At 36.5% G+C, this 13,897-nt stretch overlaps 1 protein-coding gene across 3 annotated transcripts in view; it reads right to left on the bottom strand.

Moving 5' to 3' along the window:
• Nucleotides 1–2,757: 2,757 nt before the first annotated feature.
• The window catches only part of LOC128027335 (proton-coupled amino acid transporter 1), a 34,067-nt gene continuing 22,927 nt past the window's right edge, over nucleotides 2,758–13,897 (bottom strand). For all 3 annotated transcript variants that reach the window (XM_052614872.1, XM_052614873.1, XM_052614874.1), the window contains exon 12: nucleotides 2,758–4,442. In XM_052614872.1, coding sequence (XP_052470832.1) covers nucleotides 4,174–4,442 — 269 coding nt within the window. In that variant the 3' untranslated portion in view covers nucleotides 2,758–4,173. The remainder of the gene's footprint in view (nucleotides 4,443–13,897) is intronic.

Genomic DNA, 13,897 nt, shown 5'->3' on the forward strand with positions numbered 1-13,897 from the left:
TGAGGACAAATAGCTTGTAGACGGGGATTTATGCCTCAGGGGTTGAGAACAAAACAGGAAAATGTCACACAGATGCTGAGACTCAAATCACAGTAAACGTTAGCTTATAACACTGCTTAAATTATGCTCAAAAGAAAGTCTTTCAGGAAGAGCTATGTTCAGACATGCTTGTTAATGATAAAGGATTGTTCCAGGTCTAATGTAAGTTAAGCTATTGACAGTACAATACCTTTACAACAGAAAATCATTTAACATGGATTGCATTTACAGTGGAAATCTATGGGGGCTTCATGAAGCTTTGAAATTTTAGCATTTTTTTAAAAACAACAACAGTGATTCATGCATGCATCCAAACTACCCTTATGCCATAAGAGTTTCAACATTTTAATAGTTGGCAACTAGGGGCTATCTATGTGAACCCACACACCAGTTTTTACCTGATCTCGAACCAAATTTGTAGACAGTTTTTATTAAGCAAAGCTTTGTTTAACCAAAATGAAGAAAGGTAGTCTCTTATTGGCCAGATAAAAAAATAATGTTATTTTATTAATTTTCAAATTAATGAAATAACATATTATGCAGACACTTCATTTTTGGTATTAGAGGACGTCACTTGCATTTGGTTTGCAACAGGTGTTTTTAATGCATTTACAAGCTGATTTTTTCATTGCAACTCCACTGTTCTGACCATCACTATGTTGAGTGCTTTGAAAAAGTCAATTATTTTGCAGAGCATTTGGTTCAAGTGATTTAAAGTTTCAAAAAGTCGGTAACACTTTAATAAATAATTGTTATGCATGTTACGCATGCTTATTAGCATGCATAACACTAGCATATTGGCTGTTTATTAGTACTTACCAATGCACATAGCAATACTTTGCTCTGCATGACCATATTTTAGATCCCTTAATCATACCCCACTAATTTAACCTACTACCTTACTAACTATTAATAAGTAGCAAATTAGGAGTTTATTGAAGAAAAAGTCATAGTTAATTAGTTAATAATGAGAGTTCAACCTTAAAATAAAGTGTGACCAAAAAGTTTCTCCCATTATGATATGTTATAATAACACAAGTTTGATTGGATATAATCGCTTATTACAGGGTTCTCTCCAAAATCTGATTGGTCATTAACTTCATTCAGAGGTCAGATATTTCCAAATATTCAACATCGACTATGGCAGCGCTTCATAGTCAGAATGAGCTCAGAGAACTAGATTATTAATATTACTGACATTATTGAATAATCAAAGAGAAATGATGGAAGAGTTTCAGAAACCATTCTGAATAGTTCAAGGCAGAACAGAGATTTCAAGGTATAGAGAAAGCCTTGAAGAAACTCTGTTTTGTTGTTGGTGTTACTTATTAACCTTGTTCACAGCTGGTAGACCCTGCGACATGCTTCACATTTTGTTGATGTCAAAACGTACAAAATTCATCTGTCTCTTGGTAGATATTAGCCAAATTACACAGACTATATTAAATACAGCTTCACTTGCTGCGAGTATAAATATGGTTTGTGCCATCCACAATATGTTCTGTGTGGTGAATTTCTGCCTGCCGAGAGCATGAAACCGTGCAATTGCACAATAAACCATTTCTGTGTTGGGTCTCCACTTGATGTTCATCGTAAAAGCTGGGTTTGGAAGCTAAATCAGTTGATAATGTGACTCCTCAAATAACACTCACTATTGCATGGAAGAATGTCAAGAATTTGACAAAAATACGAGTCCCAATTGTTACTTTAAACTTAGACGAATACCTTTTCCCATGGCTCTCCAAAGTTACTGTGCATTGTAATGGACAGCATGGCACAGACGCTGTCAGTACAGCTTAACTTGCAATGTTGATGCAAGTCAGATATTACTCGACCTTCATTACTTCCTACAAACTGTTAGAAATTGGAGTTTCTTTTGTTGTTGTTTTGTAAAAACGAGCAGCTGGGGGGAAAAAAATCAAAGACATTCGAGGCCGAAACTACATGAGAGAACATGGTGAAAACTTGACTTTCGTCCACACTGTATTTTTTCCATTATAAATAATGACAGCCTACCATAGCAATTTCCTTCTGATCTGTCGAAGTACGAAACACTGTTACTGCAATCAGTGACACAGTATTGAAGATGTCAGCCTTTACCACACCAACCAATCAAAGGTTTGACACGATGCAACTTCAGTGAAAGAGTTGCAGATTATACAAATCAACATTCTCAGCAGAAGTCTTATTAGAAGAAAGGTGGTCAAAGTACAATGAACAAATAATCAAAGCTATAATTCACACAAACTGTTCATAAATGTCTGTAGTAGGCAAACACAGGTTATCACAGCTATGCTGATATTCAGTGATGAAATCTGCATTTTATTTCTTATTTATTTTTGCTCACGATAAGCCATATTCTATTGGTATACGTCACAGACAAGCTCCTACAGAGCCACTGATGAGAGCTAGATGAATGACTGCATGCGTTAAATTCATGAGCTTTTCACAGACACAAACATGGTTTGATTTTCTGTTCTGTCTATATACAGTAAACCGGCAACCAAGCAGTACCTTTACAAATGCACTTCTTGAAATGTTGCCCTTTCAAAAAACTTTTTACTAATGCAACATTTCAAAATACCTTCACCCTTAACAAAGCTAAATCTTCCCAGGTACCCTTGAAGCAAGCATATATACCCTTAGTTGGAAAACACTGCTTTGCAACAAAAGACTCAGTGAGAAAAATCACATGTGATGAAGAGTCAGAAGAATACAGACGGGCTATCGGTTCTTTAATTAAAACACACCGAGCACAGAGCAGCTCTCAAGGCCTGCGGATTTAAATCAACTAGAGAGACACAAAGAGGCAACTCAACAGCTGGACCATGAAACTCATTCTGATGATCAATAATAAATGAACTGTTTTTAGAATCAATATCAAATATTTGTAAGTTTTAAAATAGAGATATGTTCATTTTCCACAAGGTCAGCATGAATTAAAGACCTACAGCATGTGTACATCAAGGCGGAAATCCATGAAATCACAAAAAGTCAAATCACATATTACAGCAATTATGAAAGCTGCAGTTGAGTGAAAATAGAAAAAAAATACAGTAAATGATAAAACGGTCAATAACTTTGGCACTGCCATCAATATATATAGAGAATTCATACAACTAAAAATCAAAAAATAAAATTCAAGTACCCCAGTAAAAAGTGTTTGACACAGTACAAGTGTTTTAAAATTAAAGTTACTCAACGTACATGCACTTAACTCCTGTTGCTTAGCCTGAACTTGAAGTGTTTTGTGTGCTAAACATCATGAGATCTGGAGCCTGTTTTAAAACCATTATATACTGCACGCATCTGGATAAGAGAACTGGCCATGTGTGGATACTGAAATAAATATATCAACAGATTTCTCTGTAAGATGACTCACTGATGGCACCTGCTGATTATAAACGACTGTTTGATGAGCGAGATGGCACTATTAACAGAATAAACCTATGAAACATTACTTAAATATGTAAATCAATTTAAAAAAAAAAGACTAAAACAGCAGACACTGTGCAGATAAAATAGTTTCAAGACCACTGAATTGAGTGTTTTATGACTCAGTGAGACTGAGAGGTATTGGGTATTGTGTAATTGTGCAAACATAAAGCATTCTGTAGCTCGAATGGATTTTCCACATATTTCCAATCAAGTCTAGGTTGAGTCTGTGAGTAATACGCAGAAGTAAATAACTCGCTTTTGGTCATGAAACAAACACAAATACACAGTTCCAAGCAGAAATCACTGTTCACGTCACTTCTTTTCAATTTCAGCATGTAGAAACACTCAGAATGAGTAATCAACACATGAACCTGATCAGTCGAAATGAATGTGAAAAAACACTATAAACAAAACATTCAAATGAGCAACATTATTCCATTAATATTCACCGTACTGTTTGAATAAAAGGCTTCGGCCCCAAAAAGTTTGTAAAAATGAGTTTTCTGAAACCAGTGTAACTTGGGATACGAGGAGACTTCAGTGCAGCAAAAACCGAAGGACAAAAACACATAAAAAATCCATGAGCTAGGGACGTTCTGTAAGAGGAATCCCAAGCGGAATTCAGCAGAAATCAAAGGAGCATGTAGTAAGTAAATGATTCAGTGGGTCTGCATTTATTCTGTCGCTCGGTCAGCATCACAGCAGCTGCAGGTGTGTGCCGTTGTGTCTGCTGCTGTTCCGGGCCACAATCTCCTGGATGGAGATGTACGTCCCCGCCACAAAGCCCACAAAGCCAATGAGACTGATGCCGATGTCCTTGACCATCACCCAGCGCTTCATGTCTTCATTATGGAAGGTGATGATCTGAAGCAGGGGAGGGATGATGAGGGCCAGAGCGCTGCTGCTCACCGAGCCCACCAGAGAGATGACCAGGTCAAGCTCTGGGATCAGTACGGCCAGGGCACCTGCGGAGAGACAGCAGAGGAACATCAGGTTTGACCGTGACCACTTTCGCCTGCTCGGGAGAGTGTGAGCGCTCCTCATGCGGTTTAGATTGTAATGTTGTAGACGTTCGTAAGAGTGCATGTTTTATCCTCACAGGTTTACAATGAGCAGACGGTGACAGTAAAGCATAGACTTTTCATTTAACCTGTATCATGCATTGTAAAGAAATTCTTTTCTTGATATTTTAAGTAATTTTACTTCTCAAGTCCAAAATACCAAGTCTTGTTTTCTCTAAAATGTATACACATGCAGATGTTTATAATGTGTATTTGTACATAAGTATGTACGGATATTGTATGTTTCTGTGTATATATGCACTTATACATATGTATACATAGGTATTTATCATTATTGTTTTATTTTTTATTTTTTTACTTATTTGCTGGCATGGGGTGGGGGGTTCTGTAAAAATGTGGAAAGCTTTGAAAAAAAAATCTTAATTCATAGAGAACGCAAAATTATTTTTATTGCCCCACTGTCAGATATATTTTCTGGTTTTAAGCTAAAAAATATTATTATTATTATTATTATTATTATTATTATTATTATTTTCCAGAAAACAAGAATTCAAGTAATTTTGCTTCTCAAGTAAATGTATCTTGATTTAACAATGTTTAGATATTTTTAATGGAAAACAAGAAAAAATACTAAATTAGAAAATCTTTTTTTTTCCTCTTCATGTTTATTATTGCCATTTTGGTTACAGAACACATGGTTTAATTAATATATTTAATATATAAATTTGATTGAATGTAAACTCTTTTAGCTTCTGTTTCTTGTAGCCCGTCACAAGAAGGAAAGCGAATAACTAGCTCTGACCCCTAATAGTTGACTACACATTGGTTAATGAAAAGAGGCTTAGTCGACCATATTTAAATTAGTTAGTTGGCTGCAGAAAAAATTAAATAAAAATAAAAATCTCAACAGGAAATAGTGAAGTCACAGAATAATCTTTAACATGGCTGATAAATATTAATTTATTCATTTTTATGTAATGTAGTCTATAGAGCTTATGTTGCTCCGCCCCTTTTTTAGCACTGTGCTAAAAAGTCATTGACTGCATTCAGGTGAAGTCTTATGAATTTATGAATGAACTGCTCATTTTATAATCTTCCCGGTCTACTGACATTTGTTATGACATACACTTCATACATTAAATTACACATAACTTTTGTTAACTCTGCAATAAATAAATCTACTTCACCAGCTAATTTCTCTTCAACAGCGATGCTGTAGAGCTACAGAAAAAAAACAACAACAGAAATTCAAAGAAAATAAATTATAAGTCTACATTCTAAATGACTGTGCACTTGTTTCTCAGTCATAATGTGTATAGGCCTAATAATAATTCATAAAGAGTTTGAAGCAGAAATGTTTTAAAACCTAGCATAAGTTTTGTATTTTAATCAATAAAAAAAAATCCTTGTGACGGTCTCCTTGCATCCCTTTATAAAGGAAAAAAAACACATTATTTGATGCATTTTTACAGTGCCTCTAATGTTCCTTAATGCGCTCCTTGGGAAATAAGTAAGCGTTAAGCCCTGGAGAAGGAAAAAAGTAAAAAGCCAGAAGTCGAATGTAATGCTGATGAGTGCACTGGATGTTAAGGAGTGGACAGTGGTCATGCCGTGCGCTGCTTTGGGAACGAGTTATCTTGATCTGTCACTGAAGGGATTGAAGTGGGCATAGAAAAGCACTGTTCTCCACCAAACAAGCCGTCTCTGATGTCTGACGCTCTTCTCCTAACGCTCTGTGCACGGCGGGAACACCACAGCTTTTAAATCTTCAAACACTCACACTGCAAATTACTGTCTGTTACACATGAACACACACATTCGAGCACACACCCACTTCCTGTCACTTATTATTTTGTAGGGGTTGTCAGCTGTTTACTTTCTTCTCAGTTGACACACTATTCTTTTTGAACCAGGATATCTGATAAATCGAGATTGAAAGACTGATCTTTTGAACGCTGTGCCATAATGCATGCTCTCGAAGGCCTTGGAGAGTGAACCGAACCGAACTGAACCGAACTGGATGGCATGCTTTGTGATATGATGTTTTAAGAGGCCAAATTTTAAGCCCAAAGAAGACACGGACCAAAGAGGCTGAGATGTAGGTCACTTTGAAGATTTGAGCTGCAAACATCAAACAGATGAAGCAGACCCATGTGACAGATTCCCCCCGGGGACTGAGAGCAGAACAAGGCTTTAAAAGCTATTGCAAAGTAAATTCACATTAAGGACAAGTGCTGGATCAATTGATGGATCCTACTAAGCTCGGCTTTTCCAAAAAGCTAAATTGTAGAGGCCTCCATGAGTCCTCGGCCGGTGACTCGTGATGATAGAGAACATACATTAGTAGAAAGATTAGAAACACATTACAGAAAGACTATTGTATGGGTCAATGACTTGATGCTAACTGTTTTAATCAGGAACACTTTAAAAATGCAGTTTATACATCCGGGATTACAATGACTTGAATGAACTTCTATTAAGAGCATTACAATAGATTTAAATTAGGATTCATTTAAGATTTTGTTGTTGTTGTTACACCACATGACATTTTTGAGTCAGCAAATGCAAATATTTCTTGAAAATGGTATAAAAGTTTACAAAACAATTTGAAGACATCATAAAAAGTAAATTTTTTTAAATAATGTGTTTTAGGCTAGACTGCACACTCTCAAATGTGTTAATTATCAAAGCCAATCGGCTTTAGTAATATTGAGAAAATAGACCTGACGAGGTTCGAGATCCTCTGCACTGAACAGGTTGCAGTTGCCATCATTCAGTCAGAAAGATTTCACAGAGCACGTGTTTTGGACAACAGCTGGAGCTCTACTGCCACATCCTCACCTCTCTGCTCAGTGTTTAGTAATTCATGTCATTTCCCAAATTTCAGAGATCAAGGCCAGCGCTGTTTCGGAGACAGCTGCCATCTGTTCCTCTGTACTCAACCAGCCACGTCCACAGTCCTGTAACACTGGCTTCACATCCTAAACAAACCGTCCCTCACAAAATACACTCCCTTTCAAACGTTTGGGATCAGTACGATCGGTACGAGCCTCAGGCTCATCAAGGCTGTATTCATTTGATCAAAAATACAGAAAATACTGTGAAAATCGTATTGCAATTTAAAACATAATTTATTCTTGTGATCAAAGCTGAATTTTCAGCATTACTCCAGTCTTCATTGTCACATGACCCTTCAGAAATCATTCTTTATCAATGATTTTATCAATTTATTATCAATGTTTGAATCAGTTGTGCTGCTTAATAGCATTTGGATCCTAACTTTTTTCAGGATTCTTAAATGGACAAAAAGTACAAAAAGAATAGCATTTATGCAAAATGTCAATATTTTTTTACAACTATACACTATCATTCCAAATGTTTGGGGTCAAAAGTTTTTTATTTATTTAAAGAAATTAAAAAGTGTTAAATTGATCAAATGTGCTAGTGAAGACTTACTGTTAAAAATTATTTCTACTTTGAATAAGTGCTGATCTTTTTAATGTTATATTTATCAAAGAACGCTGAAAAAAGTATTAAGGTTCCAAAAATATTAAGCAGCATTTCTGAAGGATCAGTTGACACTGAAGACTGAAGAATAAATTACTTTATTATGTATTTTTGATCAAATAAATTCAGCCTTGATGTGAATAAGAGATTTGTACTGATCCCAATCTTTTGAACAGTGCAGAGAAATGGTATTTGATCAGACAGGCCCATCCTTCGGTCTGAGCGAGAGTCCCTCATCCATTTCAGGACTCACCTCTGGCTCACCTTGACAGGTCACTGAAGCCACATCTGCAGTCAGCACATTACTCCTCTTGGAAAAGAAAACGGCTATGCCTTGCCAATTGAAAGGCTTCTAAATTAATGAGGTCTGCCACTTTATTAAAGCTATTTTTATAAAGGCAATTCTCACACAGCAAGTATTTGATTTGCACACACAGCAACTTTGACATCTGTGCTTAGAGGCAACTTGATTTATGTATGGAAGAACATGAGAGAAGCCTACTATCAGACCTTTAGAGAAACTCAAAAAGTGTCAAGTGGAAAAGGTGTCAAACTACAGAGGATATAAAGCTGTTGGCAACGTAGATCATTTTCTATTAATCATATTTAACCCCAGAGCACGGTTTTACAGACTCAGCACAATATGAAAATCATTATCAGATCCAATCGACTTTTACTCTTGCTGAAGAAAACGTGAATGTGCACATGTAACCCGCCATGATGCTTTGATCACGTCTATTTTTCCTGTTTAAAAAAAAAAAAGTGAATCACAAAATCCCAGAAATCAATACAGATCACTTTTTTTTTTTTTTTAAATAACAATTAATAGGTCTTAACTGCAAATTATTAGACTACTAATACTATAAAAATGGTTTGACTTTCATTCTAAAGTTTGGGGTTAATATGTTTTTTTTTTTACTGTAAACTGTAACATTATGAAATATTATTATTATAATTTAAAATAACTCTTCAATACTCTAGCATCATTACTCCAGTCTTCAGTGTTACATGATCCTTTAAGAAATCATTTTAATATTGCTGCTCAAGAAACATTTACTATTATTGTCAATGTTGTGCTTCTAAAGATATTTGTGGAATACACACTACCGGTATATAAAGTTAAAACTAACAGCAACATAAATATATATATATATATATATATATATATAAAAAACATCTTTATTGTGACTTAAAATCTCTAGTCTTATATAACTTTGCCTTTATTTATTTCTTCTAAAAATAACTCCAGATGACGCATTTGTTAAAAACAGGATTGATTCCCTTGAAACAACATCATTATTGACAGTACTAAACAATATTTCAGGATGTATTTCTTTATACTCATAACCACATTTAGAGAAGGCAATAAACCACCAACAGCCTGTCTGGTGATTATTAGCCTTGGAGGTAACATTACGAGATCCAACAACGCAAACATCACCACTGGACCAGGGATGAGCTAAAATCAGTCTCAAGGCAACAATATCCAAGGCTATATAAATGTTATATATCCATAGTCTCTTAATTACCAAATGCAGTGAACCTCAGGGACACATTTCACAATTGTAAACAGAAGACATATGGTCATATCTGCACTCCCCAGACTCATCTGGTCAGAGCGAGGGAGTCCACATTTAAGCATTTTGCTTTTCACATCACATCTCTTCCCATCTCTGACGACCAGAACATTGGTTAGATGAATTTGGAGCATGGCCAGGCTTATTTGTTTATTTTATGCTTTAAAAGTTTCAGCGTATTCAGACCACACAAGTGAGATAATTTAATAACAATCCAATTTACATTTGTACACAGGGCAAATCCCCTTCGGCCATGTGAAGATTTCTAGGGGCGGACTGTGACAAAACTACAGAGGGGAGCGCAGACGCTGTGACAAATTACCCATTATCCCCTTGTGAACAATTCTTGACTGTCAGACAATGACTGTTTGAAATATAAATAGAGGCTCATCATGGGCTCATTGTCAGGAGACGGATGAAGCAGCCTGTATTTGAGCAGTAATGAATGTTTGCATCGATAAAAAGTAAATTGAAAACACTTGAAGTGCACTACGAATCTCCTTGGAAGAAATATCGTAAAAAATTTAACTATTTATACATTTCTGTCTTCTGAAGATCACAAAGCGCAACAACACAAACAGCAGGCAGCTGTTGTTTGACGCAACACAGGCCGGCATCTCTAATGAAAGTTTGATGCTGGCGATGTGATCGATGCATCCGGATGATTCACTGCTTACACTTCACACGAGAAGTCAGAATAATGTTTTAAAGGGGTCATATGATGCAATTTCAAGTTTTACTTTCTCTTTGGAGTGTTACAAGCTCTTGGTGCATAAAGAAGATCTGTAAAGTTGCAAAGACTAATAAATCTCAAATCCAAAGATATTCTTTATAAAGGTTGAGACTTGTCCACACCCTCCTAAAACGGCTCATTCTAACACGCCCCCACATCTCCACATCACTATGTGGGAATATTTGCATAACACCGCCCAAATGTTCATGCAAAAGAAAGAAGCCGTACCTTTTATTCTTGCTGTTGCCGCTGGCACCATGTTGTGGAGACAATGTTTTGTTGTGAAAGCGAAAATACTTCCAAAGTGGCCTTCCAAAAGAGGACACAACTAGATATCAGTGGTTAGTTGTAGTTACAACTTGAGTTTTTTTTTTCCTTAAACTGCATAAACACATTTAATTACACCGAATGCACAAAGTAATTTTCTTTTTAACAACATCATATGAGCCCTTTAACATGTGATCCTCAAAAACATGAGCCAGCGTTTATATAAATCATGCTGTTGTGTATTACGCCTCAAAAGCAAATAAACAGTTGCCTATTACGTTATTACAGACTGGCTGCAAAAAGATATCAGATTAATGTGAGGAAAATGTATTCCAAGGCTTTTGCCCATTCTTGCAAAAATGAATAGATAAATAAATGCATGCATATTGCCAGTAACAAGTCCATTGAGATGTTCTCAATGGATGTTTTCAGTCCATTAAGAAGGCCCGTTGTCAGTGGCCATTATACAAAATTAATAATTTCACCTCAGACATAGCAACCACAAAATAGCTATTTATTTCTCAGTAGAATTTAAAAATGAGCAACTATTACACTGTCAGAGGGACAGAGAAGCACATGGAATATGCTGTTCGGAATAAAAGAGCCTTCAAAGATGGGAGGGAACACCACATACCCACTCATTACAACGTCTAGGAAAGTTAGTGTCATGAACACTGTCATATTAGCCATGAAAAATTATGCGTTTCGGCCTCTCCTATAGCAGAGAAGAAAATAACTATGGTCAGAATGAGGAGACATAATGAAGCTGAGAGTATAATGTCATTATAAATTAAAATATGAGTTGTATCTTAGCTCCAAAAATACTCCAGGAAGGGAATGGCAGGTCTGCATGTACCATCTCATCAATGCATGCATCAATGTATATGCATAACAGCTGGAAAAAAAATCTTATAATTAGAATGTGTTTAGTGAATGTTGGGGGTTATATGTTTGTTCAGATTATTTGATTCAGATTTTTTTGTAAGGCAAAGTGTAACGGAGAGTTTGCAAAGAAACTTTTGTTGACATGAAGCAGTAAGTTGGACTGGATCTGACAGCAGCTGCATTACAAAACGTAAGTAAATAATTTCGTAATGCTTTGTCTGTAAATGATGGATGGTTGTATATGAATAATGTTTTAGAAACATTTACTCAAATGCAGCAGTGTTGATACTCCGGGCTGCCCCCCTAATAGTTGACTAAATGTCAGTCGACGAGAAGAGGCTTAGTCTACTAAAATTGTATTCGTTGGTTAGTCGCAGAAAAAATCAGACAGACTGTTAATGGCTGCTCCTTGAGGTAGTTACAGTATATTGGGTAGAAAATCCAAACATTCGCCTATCATTCGTCAACCTCAAATTTAACTTCTAATTGAAACATGTAAGTAGTAGCAAGTTTACATGACCAATAACTCTAATGTAAACTAGATACACTAACCATCCAAGTACTTGTACAGCATGTTATTAGCATGCTACTGCATGACATGACGGCGCGATCACTGGCATTTTTCCTTACACAAGTATAAACAAAATAAGCCATAATTGTTTTGCACATGCAGATAAGAGTAATGTATCATTCAAAACTGCCAAGGGTTTACTTGTATTTGTGTAGACTCATAACAACAACTAGACGTTGTGCTTTTGTAAAATAAAGAAAACAAACAGCATGTGCGTTCTGCCGTCTCAGTCTCGCTGAACTAGTGCAACTCACAAAAATGAACCCAAACTCAGTATGTAGGTTACTGGCCTCACAATATACCGTATATGTACAGGAAGCTTGAAATTTCTACTTTAAAATGAACAAATTCTAATCGAAAACAAATAGATTACCTTCTGATTCTGTAATCCGTATGAAAGGTGCATTTCTCTCTGAAGGCACGTCCACGGTGTTGAGTCAGCATCATCAGCTTCATCTTTGATTAGTCAACTAAGCACACGGTTAATCAGCTGTTATGATTCGCCCCTTAAAAAGGTCCAGAATGAGGATTAAAAATTATTGTTTCCTAATATAATATATACTGTGTATACTTCGTTCTTAAACATTAGGCTTGTGTTTGCAGCTCCTATGTTCACAGTAAATGTTACTCCACATGAGATAAGGTTGTTTTAACACTCATCTGAGAATGCAACATGCGCATAATAACCTAAAATCTGACTGTACATTATCCCTCACCTACCAGGGGAAGAATGTTAAATACAAATATATACATAAAAAGGTCAGATGTAAGGAACGGTAAGTGGGTCTCTAAATGATTAAAGGTCAAATTGAGCACAGTATCACGCGAGTTCATATAAGTAGTTCTGAAGACCTTCACTCTTTACTGGATGCCATTTTCAGAGACCTTTGGAGTCACATGGTTCAGGTGCATCCTTTTGTTTCAGCAGGACCGAAGGAAGCATGTTTGGAGCCTCCCTGGAGCTGCAGGAGGTCAATTTCAGCAGCTCCTGAGGTAAAGTAGAGGAATACGGCGCAGTCAGAATGCCCTGGTGCTCATGTGTCAGCATGCTGTCAATGGTAGCACTGCACTCCCGGAAAAAGCACAGGGCCAGAGGGGGCTCACGCACTGTCCATTCCACTTTCCATTAAGAGTGCACCCGGGCACGCTCGAAACCCTTGGAAACACAGTCATCCTGCTCTCATCATTTCCGAGCTTTGATGTGCTCTTCTGTGAAGTTGATTTGGAACAGGCACTCCACTGTGAGAATGGAGGATTTATAGGAAGCACAAATGGTTTGATTGTTAATTTGTGTCACACGCCCACTTCATTCCTACAGCTTTCTTCAGGAGATATTCCGAACTGAACCATTGGGGAGCAAAGCAAACAGAGGAACTTTCTGTACTTGATTCATCCAAACATGATTCACGCAGAGGGGATTCTTTGCAAAGTCTTACACAAATGAAAGAGAGACAGCTTGCTCACCTCGATAAATCAAAGCAAGACACAACACTGTGACACTTACAGAATTAAACAACTCAGAACCCTAAGCTCTAACCATACTCCAACAATGCTGTTTGAATGCAAAATGCGACCCCTGGCATTTACAAATGCACTCTGGACTTTTTTGAAAACACTGTTTACTCCGTAGGATTATAATTATAAATGTATAATGTATAAATTATTATAATGTAAAACAGATGCTGGCAGCTTAAAAAAAGACGCCTAACTTGTATGTGCCTGCCTCATACAAACCAAGTGTTTGTAAAGACTAGACAGGAACAATAATGTCACATCTTACAAGTTGCATATGCATGCTTGCTGTCATACACAAGAAGATTTTGTTTTTGTTTCTTTTTGACATTTAGGAATCTCTGCA

This window comes from Carassius gibelio, chromosome A14, assembly GCF_023724105.1.
Source record: "Carassius gibelio isolate Cgi1373 ecotype wild population from Czech Republic chromosome A14, carGib1.2-hapl.c, whole genome shotgun sequence".
In the NCBI taxonomy this organism is placed as follows: Eukaryota; Metazoa; Chordata; class Actinopteri; order Cypriniformes; family Cyprinidae; genus Carassius; species Carassius gibelio.